The sequence below is a fragment of the Podarcis pityusensis genome, assembly GCF_964106645.2.
Source record: "Podarcis pityusensis genome assembly, chromosome: 1".
In the NCBI taxonomy this organism is placed as follows: Eukaryota; Metazoa; Chordata; class Lepidosauria; order Squamata; family Lacertidae; genus Podarcis; species Podarcis pityusensis.
In genome coordinates this window covers 78,570,731-78,592,807 of record NC_138028.1, presented here as the reverse complement: position 1 = coordinate 78,592,807, position 22,077 = coordinate 78,570,731, and the positions used below count along the sequence as shown (strand labels likewise).

At 41.4% G+C, this 22,077-nt stretch overlaps 1 protein-coding gene across 2 annotated transcripts in view; it reads left to right on the top strand.

The window, feature by feature from the left end:
• LOC308459857 (uncharacterized protein) overlaps positions 1-21,337 on the top strand; it is a 99,158-nt gene extending 77,821 nt beyond the window's left edge. For both annotated transcript variants that reach the window (XM_080975587.1, XM_080975586.1), the window contains exons 7-15: positions 1,007-1,114; positions 4,876-4,985; positions 5,965-6,013; positions 7,649-7,769; positions 8,958-9,052; positions 9,600-9,665; positions 10,071-10,170; positions 12,547-12,699; positions 14,100-21,337. In XM_080975587.1, the coding sequence (XP_080831713.1) occupies positions 1,007-1,114; positions 4,876-4,985; positions 5,965-6,013; positions 7,649-7,769; positions 8,958-9,052; positions 9,600-9,665; positions 10,071-10,170; positions 12,547-12,699; positions 14,100-15,778 (2,481 nt within the window). In that variant the 3' untranslated portion in view covers positions 15,779-21,337. The remainder of the gene's footprint in view (positions 1-1,006; positions 1,115-4,875; positions 4,986-5,964; positions 6,014-7,648; positions 7,770-8,957; positions 9,053-9,599; positions 9,666-10,070; positions 10,171-12,546; positions 12,700-14,099) is intronic.
• Positions 21,338-22,077: the final 740 nt, after the last annotated feature.

The following is a 22,077-nucleotide window of genomic DNA, read 5'->3' as shown; positions in this document are numbered from 1 at the left end:
TCTCTCTGTTTGAAAAATGTATAGCTTTTATGGATACACAAATAGGCATGTTAATATCTGAACAAGTTCTGGTGAAATCATAGAAGCTGGGTGATGTGGAATGGGGAGAATAGGATTTCACTGAGCAGTTGGTAAAGGCTTCAGTGCCTTGCGTAGTTCCTCTTTTTCCTGTTCAGAAGTAAAAATAATTTTGTAAAAAGAGGTAATTGTATACATGTCTCAAAGTGCTTCTGTTCCTGATGCAGAATTTGTGTTACGTTGCTGCTACATTGTGTGTGTGTGTGTGTGTGTGTGTGTGTGCGCGCATGCGTGCGTGTGCGTGCGCACACATTTGTGTATTCAGGTGCCTTATTAAAACAATCATGATTCAACAAAGAATATAAGTGAAACTTAATGCACTGGTGCTAGTCATAACAGCACCCATTTATTTCTATGACTGCATTGCAGAGTCTTTCCCACTGCTGGTCTATAATGAAAGAGCCAATGCTGGGGTTTTTTGTTTTTTGTTTAAAGGTCTGGCCTTCTCTAGAATGCCTTATTCGTCTTATTATTCCCTAGAGAACTTGAGGGGAGTGAAATGGAGAGGAATAAGTAAAAAAATGTTTTGCTGAATTGACAGTCACTTGTTTCAAGATTCTTGGAGCTTCTTGAGCAAAAATTAAATAGATCAGTGCCCTTATATATATGTACACACACACACACACACACACACACACACGGGCCAGATTCAACTAATTTGTTGCACTAGTTGAAGTCAGCACGATGAGTCCCGCTAGTGCAGTGGGACTTCCTCCCCTCTGCTTCCCCCAAGGGATATCTGACTGGGACATTTCATTTCAGAATGACTAGATAATCTGTATAAGCACTGCCAACCTGTTACAAGTTTTGTTGCATTTGAGAGACAGACAGACAGACAGACAGACACACACACACACACACACACACACACACACACACCTCAGCAGTTTGTGCTAATTTACTTTACTTGTCTTTTAAAACTGTGTAGATGTTCCGCAGAGTTTATAAAGGGATTCCCCTCCAGGTGCGAGGCCAAGTCTGGTCACTCCTGCTGGATATTGAAAACATTAAGATGGAGAATGAAGGAAAGTATGAGGTAAGTCATATTTGGTTTCATACAACACAGAAGTTCATGGTATGGTGGGACACTAACTAGCCAACCGCTCAACTGCTCCCCCCCCCCCTTTCAGTTCAGTAAGTTTTTCAGCTCACTTTTTTTCCCCTCATATTTTAGCACTTTAACTTACTTTAATTCAAAAGTGAAGGAAGGCATTTGACTGTCATAAATATGATGTGCACAATGTTCAATGCTTCCCTTCTCTGTTTAAAAAAAACATAGAGAGTAAGTGAGCTCTCCCATGCATAATTGTACAATAGGAGAATGTATACCCTCCAATAAATGAATGCATGAATGAGAGAAAAAATGTTTTTAAAAAATGCTTATCAAATGCTAAATTGTCCTAATTAGTTATGTGACCAAAGTTATCCAGTTGATGACTATGATACTTCTGCAATCATATTCTACACAGCAGTGAATCACTCCCAGGAAGAAGAGTATCATTTTCCCAAACACAAGACTCTGCGAAACCTAATGCTGAAAACCTGTCATATCCCCAATACAAAAGCACAGTCTTGAGGAACACGCAGACTGTATGCGAGAAATGAAAAATATGGGTGTGAAAACCTAAGATTGTAAAAGATATCTGTACTTCTGTGAAACAAAGTATATTTGACTGCTAAAACGCTATTCAAGTCATATTCTTGGGACCAGAGATATCTTGCAGGAACAGAAATTTCCTTGTGCAAGGCAGCCCCACCAAATTATCTTAGTTTTCCTCTATCTTCTTGTAGCCCCTTGAATCGCATTATGTGCCATTCCAGGGGCTCATTGACTCTCTGGAACAGCTTGAGGGCAGGCAAGGGTAGTAGGAGGGGAACCAGGAAAGCTCTATTGCACGAGCAGAGTTTTGTTTATCTAAGGATTCTATCCATTGATTTCTAGGCTGCTCTTCCTTTTAATAAAAACAGCATCATCTGCATCAATGACCAATATATTGGGAACTGTGTGCTGCATAATATGGAACTTGTGAAGAGAGACAGAATAATCAGACTAAACACCAACCTTCATTTTATATGTTACTTTTACTTATCTATCATGTTTTTTTCTGGAGATTTCTCCCATATGTTATTTATGATTTTTAGCCTTTTTTATATACAAAAAATAAATTAAGTACCGTAAGTATCATTTAAACAAAAGTGTATATAACAGTATTTGCTTTAGCAATATCTCCCTACCTCAGTTTAATCCCGATTTTAGGGATTTTTTCCTTGGTAGCAAGCACCTGATCAACAACAATTTGTCATTGACACCCCTGGAAGAATCCCATTTCTAAAAGCAGGCTTGTCACAGATGCAAGAGATTTCCTGTCTTCTGAAAATTTTTGAGCTGTCCTCTTTTCTCCAAGGTTCTTTCCACAGCCAGTCTTGTGTCTCATAATATAAAAGCCACAAAGGTGCTTCTTTTGAAAGCAGAGGCACCATTTATACAGTCAGTTCTGTACTGTAAATGAGAGTGGTGTTTATTAAGAAAAGCAAAAGCATTTTGAAGGGGGGGATTCAAACGGCCCTGTCATTTCCCTAATTATATGCATATGCCACAGTTAGTATGGGCCAAAACTTCAGAGAGAACATGTGATTGCCACATGCTTTCTGAAGCCAGAGTGGAGTTAACAACAGGGTCCACAAATAATTCCCTGTAGAACCCTCATCCTCTTTTCCTGGAGTCATCAGAAATGTTTGATGTACAATGTTTAATAATTCAGACAGTTTCTTTCCTCAGAACATAAGAAGGAGAAGGACACTTTGTCTGTGGGAATCTGTCGGTTTCTTATTTTGTTGAGCCATTGAGTTCCATAAACAATGTTTTGTCAGCCTATCCATGGAACTTGGAAGTATGGACATATGACTCCAGTTGGTTACAAAAGAGCGTGACAAAATCAGTTCTTTCAAAACATCCAGATAGTTGCAGAGTATAAAGTAATTACATGCTGCCTATGAACACATGATTGGCGTGTCACCGATCCCAACATTTCCCAGTAACTACTTCCACTAACTAAAACAGCTGTACTTCTGAGGCATGGTTATCAAGAGAATTATCTCAACTATTGCCTTTGCATCCTGTTCAGGGGATGTTCCCACCTAGCCATGTCACACAGCAAGTGATTAGAATAAACAAAAGTCACAAGCAGTTTAACTAAGCTCCTGAGGGGTCTGCAATAAACAAGAGACTCACTGTATAATAGGCTTTTCATGAACATAAATCCAGGAAATCGGCTCTTCATAATCCTCCTCATCCTTCGTGCCACCTGAGGCCAGAAATTAGCTCTTCGTGATCTCAAAGAAAGTCGGAGCCAGATTTTCATAAGGGAATGTGAAAGGATTGATTTCCCATAAAATCTATGGGCCTTTGTCGTCCAAACTATTTTAAGCATCTTGCTACTAGAAACAAAGATTCATGCTTGCTTTGGCTACAGCTTCATATCCAAATCCAGCACGCCTTCATCTATGCAAAATACATTCTATATGCCCCTTTAGATTGGAGTTTATGTGTCTGACCAAAGTGTGTGCACACACACTCTTCCTTCTCTGTCAGCAATCCATTTTGCCAACTCAGGACTATTTCCTTCAGTTTGATTTTTCACAAAGGGCATCTGTGTGTTACTTCCATCAATGAAAGTGTAATGCATTATCCATGTGCTTCTTTGAGGGCAGACACAGAAGGTTATGTTGAAAAGCAGGAGTGTCTGGCATGCAAGCAGACTGGCTTATATAGAATATGATGAACTTCCCAGCATGTTCCCTTGAGTAAAAATAATAACATAAGTGACCTGCAGTTTGAAAAAGACTCTGGGAAGATTGGGAAGATTTATGGGGTGGGACTTTTGTGGGATATGGCAAAAAGTTACATCAAGACAGTTAGCCTAAGAGATAACTGTAAAGTATTTCAGAATGTTTGTCTGTGTTTGAATATTGCCATAGCTTGATAGCCCCAGATAACTGAACAATAGAAAAGACTCTTTTAAGTTATTTGGTTAGTTAGTTGTTATTACACTTATATCCCACATTTCCTCCAAAGAGGTCAAAGTTCTCCCCTTTCCCATTTTATCCTCAAAAACACCTTATGAGGTTGGTTTGGTTGAGAGAGAGTGATGGGCCCAAAATCACCCAGTTTAACTTAATAGTTGAGTGGAGATTTTAACCCTGGTCCTAGTCAAACTCTCTAATCTGGCATTCAGAGTTCTGATCCGGCTCTCGGAGCATTTTTTTCTAACTCTCCCAAGACCCCACAAGATATTATTGGTGGCATTAGGGGAAAAAGCGGGGAAATAAAGTGGACACACTAGAGCCCCAGCACCCTAGTAAGGATGCAAATTGCTTCCTCCCTGGCCAAACATTTACAGAGAGCCAAGGGGATGATTAACGCCCCCCTTCAACTGATCTGCACAGATTGGCAGTGTGCTATTTATGGGTTCACTCTCATGTATGTGAGAGTGTGGGCTGGCTACCGCTACAACTGGTATGGAGCCCCCAGAGGGTTACCCAAGGGTGAATATGGTCCTCTGGCCAAAAAAGTTAGCCATACCTGCTCAACAGTTAGTTAAACCGCATACATAAGTAGATTTTCCTTACCAGTAACACCTCTAATCTGACTGCTATATTATTCCAAATTATGTGCATCAACTTCAGTTAGTGTTTTCTGTTGTTTCTGTTGTTAAGCCACCCAAAAGCAGAGGTTCAGGTACCTCCAGATACTTCAAAATATTTTCTTAATGCTTTGACCCATCTTCCTTCATGCAGAAAATGAAAGAACAAGCCAAGAGCTTCTCATCAGAAATCAAGCAGATAGACCTTGATGTCAATCGCACCTTTCGAAACCACATCATGTTCCGGGATCGCTATGGAGTAAAGTGAGTTTCTCATGGATCTTCCCTCCTATTTTAAATATATATTATCTGTGATCCTTTGTCCAGCTGCTTCATGTGCTTAATGAAAGCTTCTAGTTCCTGGAAAATGTCAAGGAAGAGTGTAAAACATAATGAACAGAGATCAAGTAAGTCTCCAGGGAGATGATTATGTAAGAGTAATTAAGAAAAAATAGAGTACATTTTGATTCTAAGAAAATTTAAGCAAAGGAAAGAAATGGTAGCAAATAAATATTGCCCCTTGAAAGACTACTGAAGAACCAGACATCACCCCATTGCTTTCAGAGGGAGGGGGGCACACCTTTTCTCATTCCAAATCTATTCTCCATTCCTCCCTCTTCCTAAACATGCTTAGGATGTTAAGTTCCAGCCTTCAGTGGATAAGGTGGAAGGCAAGAACTGGCAGACTACAGAATCATCTTGATGTTGTTTAGAGATAATGTTTGACAGGAGAACAGAGTCTCCCTCTTGCTAGCGCACCCTTGAGAATATTGCAACCTATTTGTGTGCTCATTGGATTCCACAACCCATTTATTTATTAATTAAATTTCTCTACTGCCCTTCATCCGAAGATCACAGGGCACTTCGCAGTATAAAAGCACAAGAATACACACCATAGTAACAAACAAAAACAATACCCCCCACCCAGTTTAAAGGGCCATATATTGTTTAATTAGCCAAAGTCCTGGGAGAAGAGGAATGTTTTTGCCTGGTGAAGTTGCCAGGTGAGCTTCCTTTGGGAGAGCATCCTCCATATGGGGAGATACACTGCACATGTTACCATTGTGCAGTGTGCCAGTTCTACTGCTTAGTTTCTCATACGGTTACAATATCCTTCTTCTGAAGCACTACAAATAATGCGCACCTTAACTAGTAAAAAAAATAAAAATAAAATACCAAAAAAAGGGCAGATCCCACTCTTTGTTGTTTTTACTCATCCTTTTTTTCTTTTTTTCTTTAATAGGCAACAAGCCTTGTTTCATGTCCTGTCAGCCTACTCAGTTTACAACACGGTAAGCTGTTAACAGATTCAGCAGGAAACTGAAAAGTGTTATATGGCAATAATGTTTTGTTTAGCTTAGAATAAGTATTTAGTTTCTGTGCTGGCAAAACATACTGCTCTTGTACAAGAAATGAATGTACAGAAAGCATTGAGTGGCATAGAAAAACGATGGGAAAGTGCGCTGAAAATTGTGGGATAACAGCAGGGTCAGATGATGTCACATAACCTCCACACAAACAGATCAGGGTGAATGCTCAATAAACAGTGACAATGTATAACCTCCACACAAATTTGGCAGAAGCAAATGGGGAGGAATGCAAAATGAGGTTATCTTGAAGAGCCCAGGGTCATTAAATACAGAAAAAGTACTTGATTCAATGTATATCGTTTTCTTGGGTGGTATGTTTATAGAATTGCATTAATATCTTTAGCTCCAGGTGCTGCTAGAAACATTCATGATGCTGGAAGCAAAAACCAAAACAATTAATGGGTGTGGGGTGGGGTGGGGGTTGTTCATGAAACTGGAAATTCTGCAGATTTCAACCATGCTGTGATAGCTCTGTTTTTATACAAAGAAAGACACAGCCGCATATTTGGGCCTTGCTATCATCATATTTTCTGAGTAGCTTTTCTGTGACTCTGACCTACTATTTGAATGGAAGATATTGGTCAATTCTCTTTGTGACTTCTTTTGCTGCATTCAGTGGCAGCTTCACAGCTGAAGACTCCAATTTGTTACAGTCAGTTAAGTCACTTCCAGCCACAGGGCAGAGAAGAGAGAATATGCTTAAATTAGCTACAGAATTTACTGTTTCCATGAACATGGGGAGACTCATCCCCACCCCCTTTAACAGAAGATGCTTATCCTATTCTTTGAATTGGCTATCCAGCAAGAATTTAAAGTGGCATGTGTTGCAGTGCTTCTGTTTCATGCAGTGCTGCCTATAACGGTTGTGATATTATCTGAATTCACTTATAACAAAAGTAAGGAATTACTTTTATTACTCTGCAAATGCCAAGGCAGATAAAAGTCCATCATTATTATGCCTATAATGCAGGGAGCAGGACTGTAATAGGGAAAGAGTGAATTACACCAGCCAAGTGTTACATGCATTTTGCTGGGTAGAGGTATAGTGTATGGCAGCCTTGAAGCTTAGTTCATTGTGGCATATTGGGGGTTTTATTGGAGGGGGCAGAGGAGTGCTGTGAAGCTGACTTGAACACCAGTGCAATTGATTAAGGGCTGGAGTGAGTGAAGTGAGCCAAGGAAAGAATGGAGAATTTCAGTGGTAAATGGGGATGTTTTTGGATGCCTGGTCTACACATAGGCAGATGACAGGTCTACCCACTGAGAAACAATGAGAGGGGTAGATCTAACATGCAAGCTTCTCAGAGACCAGGTCTACTCAGTCCTCTGCTGCCCAGTCACCAGATCTGCCCAGAAGGGCCTGCTGCCCCAGAAAAATTCCTGCAGACTCCCATGTCCAAGGATCACTAGTCACCCCTTTGCCTGAATAGTTTGGATAAAACTTGTGTCCCATTCAATGTACTTATGGGAAAGTTGCCTTTCATTTTTGTGTGTAATGTCTACTCTCCTGTAAAGCCGATCTTGTGTAATGTGTCTCTGCATCTTTGGATCTTTCAGGAAGTGAGCTACTGCCAAGGAATGAGTCAGATTGCAGCTATCCTGCTGATGTACTTAAATGAAGAGGATGCCTTTTGGGCACTGGCACAGCTACTTACCAATCAGAGGCACGCAATGCATGGTAAGGTTCAGCTGAAAACACTCTTACTCTTCCCTGCCACCTTTGCAATATTTTGTTTGTTTATTTCCTTTATCATAAATATTGTAAAAAGGTAAAGATAAAGGAACCCTGACAGTTAAGACTAGTCGCGAAAGACTCTGGGGTTGCAGCACTCATCTCGCTTTACTGGCCAAGGAAGCCAACGTTTGTACCATTCTTCAATCATATTCCCAGGGCACTTTACAATAGGTTCTGATTTGCTGGACTTGGGAATTAGGCTGTCATCACTTTCTTTTTTCCTCACACCTCTCTCATTACCAATATATGCATTTACTACTGGTGTACAGAGAAGTCTCTTAATGGAACGAGGGTAGGCCCTTGTACTTTGATTAATATTTTGTAACTTTGAAATATTGTGATACCTAGGTACCTACAGGACTTTGCTTTAAATATGTAGCAAAATACAATACTTAATTGCAACTGTTCAAACACATCCAGAAAATGTTGGTCTGTTTGAAACTTGGCCACATTTAAGCTCCTTTGTCATGCTGAAGCTTTGGGAAGGAGCAGAGAAGAATAATCTCTGTGCAGACTGTATTTTATTGAAAAAGGGAGGGTAGTTTGTATAATCCTGTAAGTAACAGGAGATTAAAGTTTGAGAGGTCGCTTTGACCAGCGCCTTGATCCCTCTGCGTATGTCTTGGCTTGTAAAGAGGACCAAAAGAGTCCTCCGGCTCTCCTTAAAAAACAACAACTTGGGTTTAAAGGAATCAGCTGAATTTTAGTGATATTAGAAGTTTGTGATGCCATGTTGCATTCTACTGTTGTAACTAGCAGTAACCCTATCAGGGATGAACAAGGCCTGGCCCAAAGAAACTCAAATCACAGTCTTATGAGCAGTCTTGGCTAAGAACAAGGTATTTTTGGAAAATAAAAATTACTCAACCTTTTGGATGTTCTGGTCTGCCACAGCATCCATGGGCAGAGTTCCTTCCAGATCTTGTCCAAATATGAAACTGTAAAACTCTGTTTTATGGACAACACACTAGAGTTTTATATGCACACTTGACATTCACCTTGCTTGGAACTGCTGGTATTTGGGCATTTTAGGAAAGGTCCCCATTATTGCACCCAGATCAGATGTTGTGCTGCTCTTTTTCTTTCTAATTCCTTCTGACTCTGTGCTTTTCCTCCCTTTTTCCTTCCAAGGATTTTTCATTCCTGGATTCCCAAAGCTACAGAGATTCCAAGCCCATCATGAGGCAATCTTAAGCAAACTCTTTCCAAAGCTGAAGAAGCACATGGTAAAAATTTCTGTGGTTAAGTGAAAATTTGCTGTGTGTGTGTGTGTGTGTGTGTGTGTGTGTGTGGTTATTTGTATACCCTACTCTTTCTCCTAATGGAGCCCAGGTTAACAACCATCTAAATATAGAGTTATCGAAGTATCATCTTTTGTTCACATATTCACAAGCACATTTTTCATCATGCACCACTTCCTTTTTAAACCTTTATTGCTCCTGTTAATGGAGAATGTGTTATTTATCTCAAAAATTTATTCTGCAATTATGGCTGAACAGAATGAGGAACTTTAAAAAATCTGGATAATTTACAGGAAAGCTAGAAGCAGGCAGCACTTTCAAGGTAAAATGAGAGAGTAATTCAGCCACTGACAGGACATGGCTATCAAATTCAAACATAACTACAGTACATGGTTATTGTGCCATTTAACATTTGAGGGGAAATACAAGGATATTTCAAGCATGCCAGTTTTCAGAGTTAAAAGAAATATTGTTTGCAACCCTTTAACTTGTCTGCTCAGTGAACATTTTCCTCATTTGTACTCTCCCTTAGGACAAGGAGCAGATGTCTACAGGGATTTATACAACAAAATGGTTCCTTCAGTGCTTCATTGACCGGGTATGGGTCTTGAGGAATGAGGTGTTCAACGTGCTTATGACTTCAGTGTCCTTTTTCCTTGCACCATATAATTTGTGCCTGATCAAAATTAATATTGTATTCTGCTTGTATTTTCATTAATTAGGATAGTGATCTAAATTAAGATGGGACTGATAAGTGAAAAGTCCTGTTATGCATAGGATTGTCAGTTGGACTAATTTGCTCTTTAGCGTTAAAGTGCCCAAATGGGAATCACATCTGTCTGAATTTACTTGCTGGAAAGATAATTAATACCAAAGTACAAATAGACTTGACTCTGGCTTGAAGATATGTATTGATTTGATAAAGGACATTTTGCTACTGTGGCTGTGTATTGTGGTTTATGTGCAAATGTATAACATCTAAATTTTCTAATATTATAAACAGACCCCATTTACTTTAACTCTGCGGCTATGGGATATCTACATTCTGGAAGGAGAGAGGGTTCTGACAGCCATGGCCTACACTATCCTCAAGTTGCATAAAAGTAAGTTGTTTCTCTCGACTGTTCAGTCTGAATGATGCTAAGAACCTGGGAATGTAACATTATAAAAAGAGAGCCAATTTTTATGGACAAGAATCCTGCAGTTTCCCAAAATATTTTGTGTTCCTTTCATTGGCTCAAATATAAAAATGGCAATTCTTGGACTTCATATTGCATTTGTTCGTGTTTAAATGGTTAGCCTCTTTAGTAAATGGGTGTCGTGATAAGTTGCTCATCTGCATCACAGGCTCTGTTAGCGTGCACTTCCACACCAACTCTTGAAGTGCCATTTCGTGATGCATCTTCTAGGCCTTCCTTGAAGCCACAGTGAAAGCAAGTAGGAAAACTAATGACCTAATTCAACTCTTTCTGAGCCTGCAGGAAAGCTCTTCATTTCACCATCCAGTGACTCAAGCTGGATCTGTTAACCAAATATTTACCAACACGGAGCTGAATGCATTGTGGGTCAGATGAACTCAAAACAAGCCGAAACCACAATTCTTTTCCTACATATGTTCCAGAAAATCTTACTGTTACAGAACTTACTTTATAAGGGGTAGTACTGGCTTGTTTGGCTGCTCTGCTGCATATTAACCCAACTATTAGGGCATTGACCGAGTGCCAAGTGTACCTGGAAGTCACTTATATTACTCCCATGTAGTGACGTTCTCTGTAAGCCACCAAATGGAGATATATAAACAATACAGCTAGCTAGATGTGCAGCAGTCCAATGTGCAGTCTTAGTGTTCTCTTCTTCCATCCATTCCTATGCCACTGCGGATATTTAATCATTTGTTGTTTTGGGGAGGAACTCATCTGATTGATGCAGTGAGCCATTGAAAACAAGTGGCTGATAACAGAGGCATTTACATATGTGGACCCACAGCCTGCTGAGCCCCACCATTGCACTGCTGTGAACAGAGGTTTCAGATTACTTAATCATTTTATTTTATTTTAAACTTATCTATCTGATTTGTTCAACAAAACTTTGCTTTTGCATGTAGGTTGTCTTGTATATAACAGATGAGCACTGCCAACCCTATGAGGAGTCCTCATAGATTGCCTTGCAAATGCATTCTGTGTCTGCTGCACTAAGGAATAAGCTGGAATACCCATATATCTGTGTGAAAACTGTCTGAGTGAACCACAGTTTGGGTGGAGCTCACTTGTGTCTAGACAGTCAATAAAGGTTACCAGATGGCTTTAGCTAGCTGCTACTTTGTGCAAGGGGAAAAAACTGCCTTAAGTCTAGCATCTTGAACATGTTCAAGGGTTAAAAGTAAATTGTGCGCAGAAAACTAAATGTCCTGAATTTTAAAGGAGACACAATGCAATTTGGTTTTACGTGGTTTCTTTTCTTCTAGGACATATTTTTCTTTTCTTTGTTAGAGCATGTGCATGTGGAAGAAAAAAGGGGAAGGGCAATATTGAAATGCTTTTCTGACAAATTCCAGAGGAGGTAGTCGTTTTAGTCTGTTATAAAACACACACACACACACACACACACACACACAGAAGAGTCTGATGGCGCTCTAAAGACCATTGCACTAACTGTAATGCATTGTTAGTTTTTGTAAGTGGCATTCACTTGGTAGGACACAACCCAGCCTGTTGGTCATGCAAAGAAAGCTATTTGTTCAGAAGTGAAATCCCCAGGACAAGAATATGTGGGCACTGTGAGCAAGATGGACAGAATAAATGCATTGCACTGTTATAATGTAGTCAGTGTTTATATGTAGTATTTCTGTGTACGTATTATAGCAATGTATATGCCAAAAAATTCATTTACATTGGCCCCAAAGGCGGAATGAAAAGGAACAGATTTCTGCACGCAAATTATGACTGAAATTAGATATGTAAATACAGATGCTTTTCTGTGAAGTTATTCTGAACGCGTAGAATTTAATTCCTGAAGATTGTGCATTTTCATGACCAAACAACATTGTCAGAAGCTGATCTGATGCAAACAGTACCAGGTAATAGAGTGCAGCTTTACTCCCCCTAGAGGTGTTATTCTGAATCTGAGTCTGAACCGTTCTGCATATGGCTGCAGATAGCAGTGTGCCAGACATTGCTTTATTCAGGCAAGAGGTTCTGATTAATCTAAATACCACAATGATGAAGTTATGCAACACTATAAATTTCCGCCAGGCTAGATCTAAGGGCATTAATTAGAGACAGAGAAAACTGTAAGTATAGAAGGCATGTAAAGGCATACAAAGCGGAACGTATCAATGACTCACACTTACTGCAAATTTTACCTTTTTATTGTCTGCATTGATAGTTATTATTTTGTTGAGATCAGCACTATTCAGTGGAAACTATATGTCTGAACTCTCATGGTATCTTTATTGTGCTGCATTTTCTGCTGCCTGCCAGAGCGCTTGTTGAAAATGACCCTAGAGGATCTAAGGGAATTCCTGCAAGAAAAAATTGCTGGCTCCTTGCATTTTGAAGATGATATTGTAATTGAGCAATTGCAAGCATCCATGGCTGAACTGCGCAAAATGAAATTTGACCTGCCACCCCCGGGTAAGCAGAAGTAGAATATGTGTTAATATTTTTATCATCTGCTGTGAACCCAAGCACACTCCCTTCACCTCCCCATCTCTCTGTCTGAGCAGAATTCAATTGGACTAGCCTCCAATTCCAGTTAGAAGCTAGATGAGGAACGATTAGCACAAACACAAAGCCCTTTCAAAGGCCAAGACTGGAGAGGCAGGGTCTGGGGAAGTGTTGCTCTACTCCATTAGAGTTCACTTGCCACCATTGGGAAGCCCCTCTCCTCTCGAAGTGGGACTGGGGGGCCTGCATCTGATGTTGGGGCAAAGAGACACAACTAGGGATTCTGTTGGTGTGCTGCCCACCCTGACCAAGCCAGCCGAGTTTGTCTTGGGTGTGATGTTGGAGGAACCCAGAACTGTGGTTTTGTGTGACTTCAACATCCAAGATGATGTTGCCTCAGGTCTGGCTCAGGAGTTCATGGGCCTTCATGGGCCTGTCTCAAATGGTAATGGTCATTGGTCCAACACACCCATGATTTAGTATTTGCTCCATGCGGGGAAGGGGTGGTATTTGACCTTATCTGTTGATAGTGGGACACTACAAACCATGCACTACATCAGAATGGTGTGGTGCTGTGGTGGCATGCAATTAGGGGAGTATGTATGAGTTTTCATGAAACACACTAGGAACTGTGGTTCTAGAAGAAGCCCAGGAGTTCTAAATAGAGTGCTTGGTGTCAGCAATTCCTAGCCTTTGGGGGGAAGCTCTGTCAGGTTATATGTACAGTATGAACATGAGCATGATCCAGCAGGGCTCTTCCTAAGGTCCATCTAATAGCCCAGTATCCAGCAGCCAACTAGCTGCCACTAGGAAGCTCTGAAGCAGAGTATGGAGGCAATGGCTCTCACCTGCAACTGAGTCTACTGATTGGATGACCCTTAGCTCTAGTATTATGAGAGGGAGAGAATTTTATCTCTCCATTTCCTCCACCTCATGCATCATTTTATAAACCTCAATCATGTCCCTCCCTTTAGTCATATTTCCCCCCCTAAACTAAATATCTCCAGATCTCTTGAGTTGTTCCTCATGGCATTGTGTGTCTATAAGGCATTCTCACGTATGTCACTCAAAATACCTTCTGAGCCCTACTTGAGCTGTTTGCATATGTGCGTGAATGTTAATGCAGGATTAAAAAAAGAACCCCATTTAAATCAGATGAGGTGAGAGCTGCAAATATCACCATGAATATTTTTTTTTGGGGGGGGGGGAGAATATATATGAATTAGATGCACTAGACTGACAGGCTGTTGTTCCTTTCCTGACCACTTATTAAATTGGGCTACAGAAAGTATGGGTTCCTTTCAGCTGCCCTTCATTGTTGCACTTGGATTCAAAATAAGAAACTAATGTGTGGCTTTTCATTACAGCAAAATCTGAAGAATTCCCCAAGAAACCTCTGGGGCTGGAGCTCTCTCTCAATCCGGTGTCAGTGAAGCCTAATGTTGCAGCTAACGGCCAGAAAAAGGCGGCCGGGGATCTCAACCATGACAGAGATGTTGTAATGCAACCTTCTCCAGATAAAAGTCCTACTTACTTGAACGAAACAAGAGTTAATTCAAATAAGGCAATGCATGAGATAGTCTCTGTTCCACCACCCAATGGACCACCCATCCAAGCTGAACCAGCTGATGTGCACCAAAATCCATTCCAGAATCATCATCAGCCAAGCCAAAAGTTTGAAATGGAAGAGAAACAAGTAGAAGAAAATGCCAATGAAATCCCATTGGAGGATGGTCCTATAATGCTGGATGATATTGAGGTCATTGGAGAAAGTCAGGATGTGGTGATGGTCTGTAAGGTGGCTGAATCATTGGAGAGCAGTGGCGTAGAGAGGTATAGTTTACAGGAAAATAACCCCTGTCTTTTTATAGATGATATAGACCATGCTGCTCCCCAGCGGCTTCAAGGTGAGACAGATGGATTGCCAATGGACAACTCTCTCTGGGAGGAGTCTCACTTGCAGAGCCAGACCTTAGAAGCAGACCTGTCTATCACCCCCAATAGTACAGAGACAGTATCGGAGTCAGAGATATTCTGCCAAGTGCCATTGCTTCCATCTCTTGAAGAGAAAAGAACCTCAGAGTTGGCATCATCTGTGTGCAATGATTCAGCTCTTCAAGATGGGAGCATCACCTGCTCCTCTGAGGATTTATTATCTGAAGATGTTGTGCTGCTTCCAGATCACCTGTACCAGCCTCCAAGTCCAGACTTGTCTTCTATGGCAGAACATAGCCAGTCCACAACATGTGACTTGTCAGAAAGCACAGCTGCTCCATGTCCGACCAAAGCACTTGCTGCTCTTCTTCTCCCATTTCAGGATGGACAACGGCGACCTTCTAATGCATCTCAGTATGATAACCTGTCTGAAGGTGACAATGGAGAAGAGAAATCTCCTGTACAGGTGCCTGGTTCTAAGAAACTGGCAGTTTTAATACCACAGACTGAGCTCTGTGCTCCTGTGTTAAAGTGTACAGTGCCCAAGTCTGCATCAGTTGGGGAGCTAGAAAATCTGCAGAGGCAAAATTGGGAAACAGTAGATTTGATGCAACAGCCCAACGAATACGGCCAGCCCATTTCATTTGCGGTGCTGTATCCTCACAAGAACCACCCTGGTGGGGGCAGTGTGCCAATCTTATCTGAGCTGGACTCCGAGATGCCGTTGCTGTCAGAAGCCCGGCCCACTTCATCCCCGGTGCTGCAGGAGCAGCACAGCCCCTTCAGAATAGTAAAGACTACCACCCCGCTTCACTTGGCTCATGCTACTGAGCAAGACTTCTCAAGCAAAAAGCAAGTGGCTCTGCCCTTGCCAGAAGCCAGCTGCCATGATGCAGGTGATGCTGACACACATCCTCCTGTAGCTATGGAAACTCTGGGTGGGGATGCCAGGGACTGTGAGCAGAAGTCACGGAACACTTTGAGTGGTTCACCTGCCCTTCAAAGGCCAAAGCCAAAAATCCCACCCAAGGTTTTCAAAACTCATTCTGATAACAATTTCTACCCCGGCTGCCCTCCCATGGTGCAAATGTCTAAGTCAGTCACATTCTAGTAGAGCTGAGAATGAGGAGATTAAGGTTTCACAGCGCTTATTCATGAGAGGTTTGGAATGAGAAATCACAGCCTAAGGAGGCAACTGCATTGCCAGTCATACTGTATGCCAATAATTCAGGATGGAGCTTAGAATACAGGCTAGTAGACAATGCCTGTAGATGGATTCTTTACAAATTTGGGTTCTCCTCTTAAGACAGCTCCCAAAGTGCTTTTGAATCCGGCTTTTCATCTCCTCTTTCACACCCGAGTAGATGTCTAACAGATTTAACCTGACAAAACCATTTGAACTATTTCTTTCCAAACCCTTACAACTGAAAATTTAAGGTGAGCATTAGAACACCAGGGAGGTGGAAGGAGTCATTTAAGGAAGCAGACGGACCACTCAGCTGTAGGTTTGGGCCAGTAGCACATCTTTTCAGTAGCAATAGTGGTGCGGCTCTTCTGTTTCAGTCTAGCAGCCAGTGTAGTCCTGTAAATTAAGCAGTGGATGATTCATGTCAGGAAAGTTAGCTTTTACAGCATCTATGCAATATCCAGCACACATTGTTCATGTGTGTGTTCTCTTACAGTGAAACCAGGCGACTCAGCATGCCTGTTCTTTAGTTCCCTCACTTGTTTGCACTGATGAGGATTCTCAAAGATTAGTAAAAATATTTCATGCAGAGGAATGCTTTTCTGTTCAGTTGGACTGTGTAATGTGCTGCAAGAGTAGTTTCTGAAAGAAGCCAAGGTGGTGGGCTGGATTTCATGCAGCTCACCAGGGATGGGTTCATGTCCTTGGACCACTCGCATCACCAGGAGGCGTGACTGTGGCAGACAGTAGAACTGTAGGAGGGTCTGTCTACCCAGCTCTCCCTCTGTATTTTTCCTGTGCAGATTCTGGAAGTGAGCTGGCTCACAACCATGCAAGTGACTCAAAAAAGCTTCTGTAAAGAGGAGCTGTGCACTTGTGCAAAAACTAGAACTGCTCTGTTATTCTTAGGCTGTCCTAAGAAGAGTCCCGTGGAATTGACACTAAGGATACCATTTCCAGCCTAGCCTTGTGGAAAGCATGTTGGAGACGATAGGAGAAGTCATCACAATTCTTGTGAATGTTTACACAGACATAAGCCCACTGAGTTCATTGGAGCTTACTGCTAAGTAAGTGTGCATAGGATTGCAGCCTTTACTTTCCTAGATCCTTGATGCCATTCTTTGCCCATTTGTCTGTCAACAAAATGCAAAGTGGCCAAGGCAAAAAACATAGCTTTAGAAGATAGCCTTTTCTAGGAACGTAAGGTGTGCTTTAAGAACGCGTATAGTCCTAAAAACTATAGCTTTAGAAGGGAGCTTTCCTAAGGCCTGGTTCTTCAAATACAAGCTTATACTTCATGCCTGACCTTCTTTCCAGAGCTGTTGTCCATCAGTATTTGCCCCCAGCCTTTTCAATGGGTTATCTAGTTTTCACTCCTGGGGCCAAGAAATGCCTCCTTAAACAGATGTCTGGTTTGAAGTGAAGGACTGGATAGTGCACAGTTGCTTGTTTGAATGGTCTATTGCTTTTTAATATTTTTATCTAGAAGTGAGGGAGCCAAGCAAGCAGTCTGCAGCTGGCAATCCTAACTTCCCTTTGCTAACCACAAGGAGAGGTTACTTGTTTAGCCCTGGGAGCCAGGAATTCTTCTAATGTTACAGTAGCTTTGTTTATGATTTTAGGGGCTTGTATAACTTCTTGTCTGCCTCTTCCTTTGGTGAGATGGGGAAGAGGGAATAATAATCCTTAATTCTTACCTCATGGGGTGGTGTGAGGCCTAATGATTAGTTAGTTCTTGCAGTGTTCTTGAAGGAAAAGAAGAATGGCGATGGGGGAAGACAAAGATTGTGCTTGTGTGGAATTTTACATTTTACTTCCCTAACTGCTGCACAATTGTTGAAAAATGTTTGTGTATATCAGTCATTCCAGGATAGTATTTCAAGGGTAATGACTGATAAGTCTTCATTTTGCTCATTGGCTTCTAGAACAGAAAGAAAAGTGTTGAAAAACTATTGATCTAGGTTAGATTTCCCTCAATGCGCACAAGACTCCTGTTTGCTGTAGTTGGAGCAAAGGTTAATAGGAAAAAGATGGGATCCTGTTTAGTCAAATATGTGTTCATTCTACCAGTCTGATCTTCCAATTTCTGTATATTTTTTTATTTGTACCTCCATTTTCAGTCTAATAAGGTACGATCAGAATTAAGGTCATCATGCAATACATTCGTTTTAAAGGTGCTTATCCAGAAATATTTCACAGCTGTCAAATGCACATCCCAGTTAGCACCTACATGCCTTGAACTTGTGACGCACATTTTCCACAAAAAGAATTGCTAATGGACAATATATGCTCTAGCTAATTGCAGTAGGACAGCCAATAGTTACCTTAAGGAAAGGCGGCATTCCGGGCCCCTGCTGAGCTTTAGAGCACTGCGCCCTAGTGGAAACAGCAGGTGTTGCCTCAATTAGATCTTTGGCTACCAGACAGCCAGAGAGCAGGACTGTGGCCCAATTAAAGTTTAAGATTATTTTTCAAAAAATATTATTAATGCATGCCACACTCTTCCTTGTACAACTCCTGGCTTCAAAATGTTCATCTGTTTCCTGGGCCGCAGGTGTCTGAGCAGTGCTATAACATGTGGTCTCAAAATCAGCTGTTTAATTTCTGGAGCACTATATGGTTCAGTAATAGACTGGTACGATGATGAGCCTCGGTGCCTATCTGTGTGCATGTCCTTTTTCAAACAGCAGAACCAAGCTGGCTGTTGTTGTTTCGTTGTCCTAGCTTTTTTGTGCCCCTGTCTACTGCAGACTCCCAAAGAACTGCACAGGAACCAAGGGACACTTTGAAACAAAATGAACTGTAGCAGAGCAGGCTCTGGACCAAATATACTCTACGAACTAGTCACTTTCCTCCAGCCCATTGGCTTTCCAGCTGTTTCTTTTGGAGCCTTTCCTTTTCTCATACTGGGGCATTCATGGTCCCTCTGCCCCCCCCCCCGGCCCCCTCTGGTCATAAGCCCGTGGCAATGAGCTGCTTCTCTTAAGGGCTTCCTTAAGAATATTGGGTTACTTTTTGCCTTTATATTAATTGCATATGCTGATCAGATTGTTTGCATCTTCAGAAGAAAAAAAGAATTGCAATGCATGTACGACTCACTAAACTGACCTTGCAGGAAAGCTCTAACACTTTCAATTTTTCCGTACAATGGGAGGGAGTACAAATGTGAGTTAAGGGTAAAGGAGTTCCAAAAATGACAGTATCATGGCCTGATTTGCTGTGAACCAAGGAGGACAAGTCATTTTTCTCCATGCAATTGATCAAAAGATGCAGGATTCTTTGCTGGGCTACTCTCCTTGAAACACAGCAAAATCTGAGAAATGTCTAGAGTTTTATTTAATCAGCGTGCTTCTTAAAAGGGGCAAATCCCCAAAGAGGAGCAGACTTTGTATTACCTTCTTAAGGCATGACACTTCTCAAGCCAATAACTTGAGCAACCCACAGATCACTGCAAGGGGGGGAACCTCTGTGAGGAGTTGCAGCAGACATTAACCATGTGTAAGGTTACTAGAAAAATGTATAAATCAACTCTCTGGTTCTACCCAAAGTTAGGTAGATACCTAGAGGATAAGGCAGGCGATCCACCCATCTTGTTTATGCGTTAGAGGTGTAACTGTCTTATTTACATTAGAAATGTAAAATGTAACTTTACATATAGGAGTTGGTCACAGTGCATATTGTACTTTGAAAAGGCATTCAGATAATAACAGTTGTGCAGGTATTAGTAAAACCTGGATGAAATAGTAATTAATGTTAGATGTATTTAAAATATACGATTTCCCTAGGCAGTACAGCCACCCAGGTAAAAACTGATAAACAATGCCTACCCAGTAGGATCTCTGATGTTCGTATGTGCAACATTCCCTGTGTGCAGCATTCTCATGTTAAAACCCAGGTGGAAGCATTCTTTATCTGCAGTTATTGTCTAAATCTCTTTGTTGAGGGACTTTGTTGTCAAGCTCATGCAAACATTCTTCTCTGCCAGTGGCCTGTTCCAATTCTAGTTTGGAAGCTGCTGTTTCAAACTGGAACAGTAGAAAGGAGGGCACGGTACTTGGTTTCCCTTGCTGATTTACTCCCCCACCCCCTGAAATTCCCTCAAATCCGAGCAACCTCACTCTTGGAAATGGCACTGGGACCAAAGCAAATGTGAGAGTGACAAGGGGCATAAGAGAGATTACCTTGGTGCGTATGCCTGAAATTCTCCACCCTAAATTTTAGTTCAGTGTCATGTGCAGATAGGAAACCAATTTGATTCTGCTCTAACAGCACAATTAAATTTCCTGATGAAAGACCTTTGAGACATTATGGAAGTGGACCAGAATGCTAAAGAATTCATCTGGATGCCTGCAGCAAAAAAAGAGGATTAGATAATGCAAGAGTGTAAAACAGACTCCAAACAGGATGCAAGAGGGACTAGTACGTGGAAAGGTAAGAGAGGGTATTTAACCGAGATAGTAGTTTTTCATCACACCATCTGTTTTTTAGGTTCTCTCAGCTGGAGAGGACTAGTGAGGAGTTAGAAAAGGAGCAACTTTTGTCCAGTATTCTAGCAACATTAGGGATGCCCTTGTACAAACTAGACTGCCATATGCAGAAAGCTACTTGGATTTCAATGGTATCTAGTTTAGGCACTATTTTACATGATGTTTTTTAAGCTTAATGCTTCCTACTTTGGGACAACAATGCATTTACCACCTCTAGTTGCAAAGTGAGCTCTAGAGAGATTTGCTAGTGGTATTTTTCTTTTGATGCCATTATTTACTATTCAGGTTTGCCACCTTTTGCTATAGGAGCGTGCCCACTGTAAGTCAAGACAGGACAAGTACAATATCTCCCTTGAAAATAATGTGTGTGCTTGGTGGGGGCTGTGGAATATTCAGTGTAAAGACGCTTACTTGTGCAAGTAGGCAAACAGCAACTTCACCTGCTATATAGCAAACAATGAATGGCTCCTAAGTAAAGGGGAATGGAGCCGGTATTTCTTTAGGAACTCAGGAAAATACTCCCTCCCCCCACCCCAATCCCCAAATGGTGTGCATGTAGCCGAGATGTATTTAGTTTTAATGTTCAGCTAGGGGTTGGATCAGATCCAACACTTTTGAGCAGAAACAGTACAGCCATGTGGCAGAAATTCAGCATGGAGGTTCTGGAAACTCTTCCATTGTTGAAACTTGTAACCTCTGCAGTTCAGTAGATTGGTCCTTTTGTGCACTTTGATCGCTCTGCTGCCATTGTCTTTTTTTATTATTACATTTTAATTGCTATTCTTGTTTACACTTCTTGAGAGCTTCCTCTGTAACTCCGTGTATTGTATTATTGCTTTCATGCCTTTTTATGTATATGCTTGGGGTGGGCAGGTGGGAGGGCAAAACAAAAACCATTCACTTTTTTTATTCTGATCCAGAAGGACTGTACAGTGTTCAAATGCTGTGTTTTACATGGTTGTAACAACAGTTAAATTTTAGCACAAACGGCTGCAAATTGATTCTGTAATTCGACATGTGTGGATTTATTTCTCACATCCCTTCTTGTGCTGAGCTCTTGGGCTGGGCTGGGCTAAGCCACTCAGCTAGAGAGCACCAAGAATTCCCATGGACACTGAGCCTCTTCCTATGGCTCCTGGAAGACGTTAGATGTGGAGAGGAGGGGAACTAGAAGTTATTCACCATTGTTCATCCTATGAATCTTACTCAGAAGAAATTTGGCCTAACTATTACAGCACCAGGTATGCCAAGCCTGAAAGGTAATATTTGTATCCAACATGGAACACTGCTAGATCACGGCTTGTCAGCACTATTCCCTTGGCTAAGGATGTATTTTGCTTGGAGACACTCTGTAGTAGCTGGGGAGCAATGATTTCAGGTAATCTTTTGCTGGGATGGTGCCAGAACTTTGGAGTTGCCTTCATGTGGACAGTACTATAAGTTTTTTTTGTGTGTGTGTCCTCCTGGATGGTTAGTATCCTTTCTGGGCTAATGGCAGGCAAATTCTAGTTTTCTGCTTCTATAGTACTTCACGCTAAGAATATGCAATAGTTGTAGGCTGTGGCCTGTGACCCGATAAACTAAAACAATTGTCTGCAAATCATGGGTCATGACTCGCTCCCGCATAACAGCCTGACTGAAGTTGGGTCACAACAGAACCACATATATATAAGCTTTAAAAAGACAAAGGAATGGGCCCCTAAATGCACAATTGAGCTTTTGGTTCTGAAAAGGTAG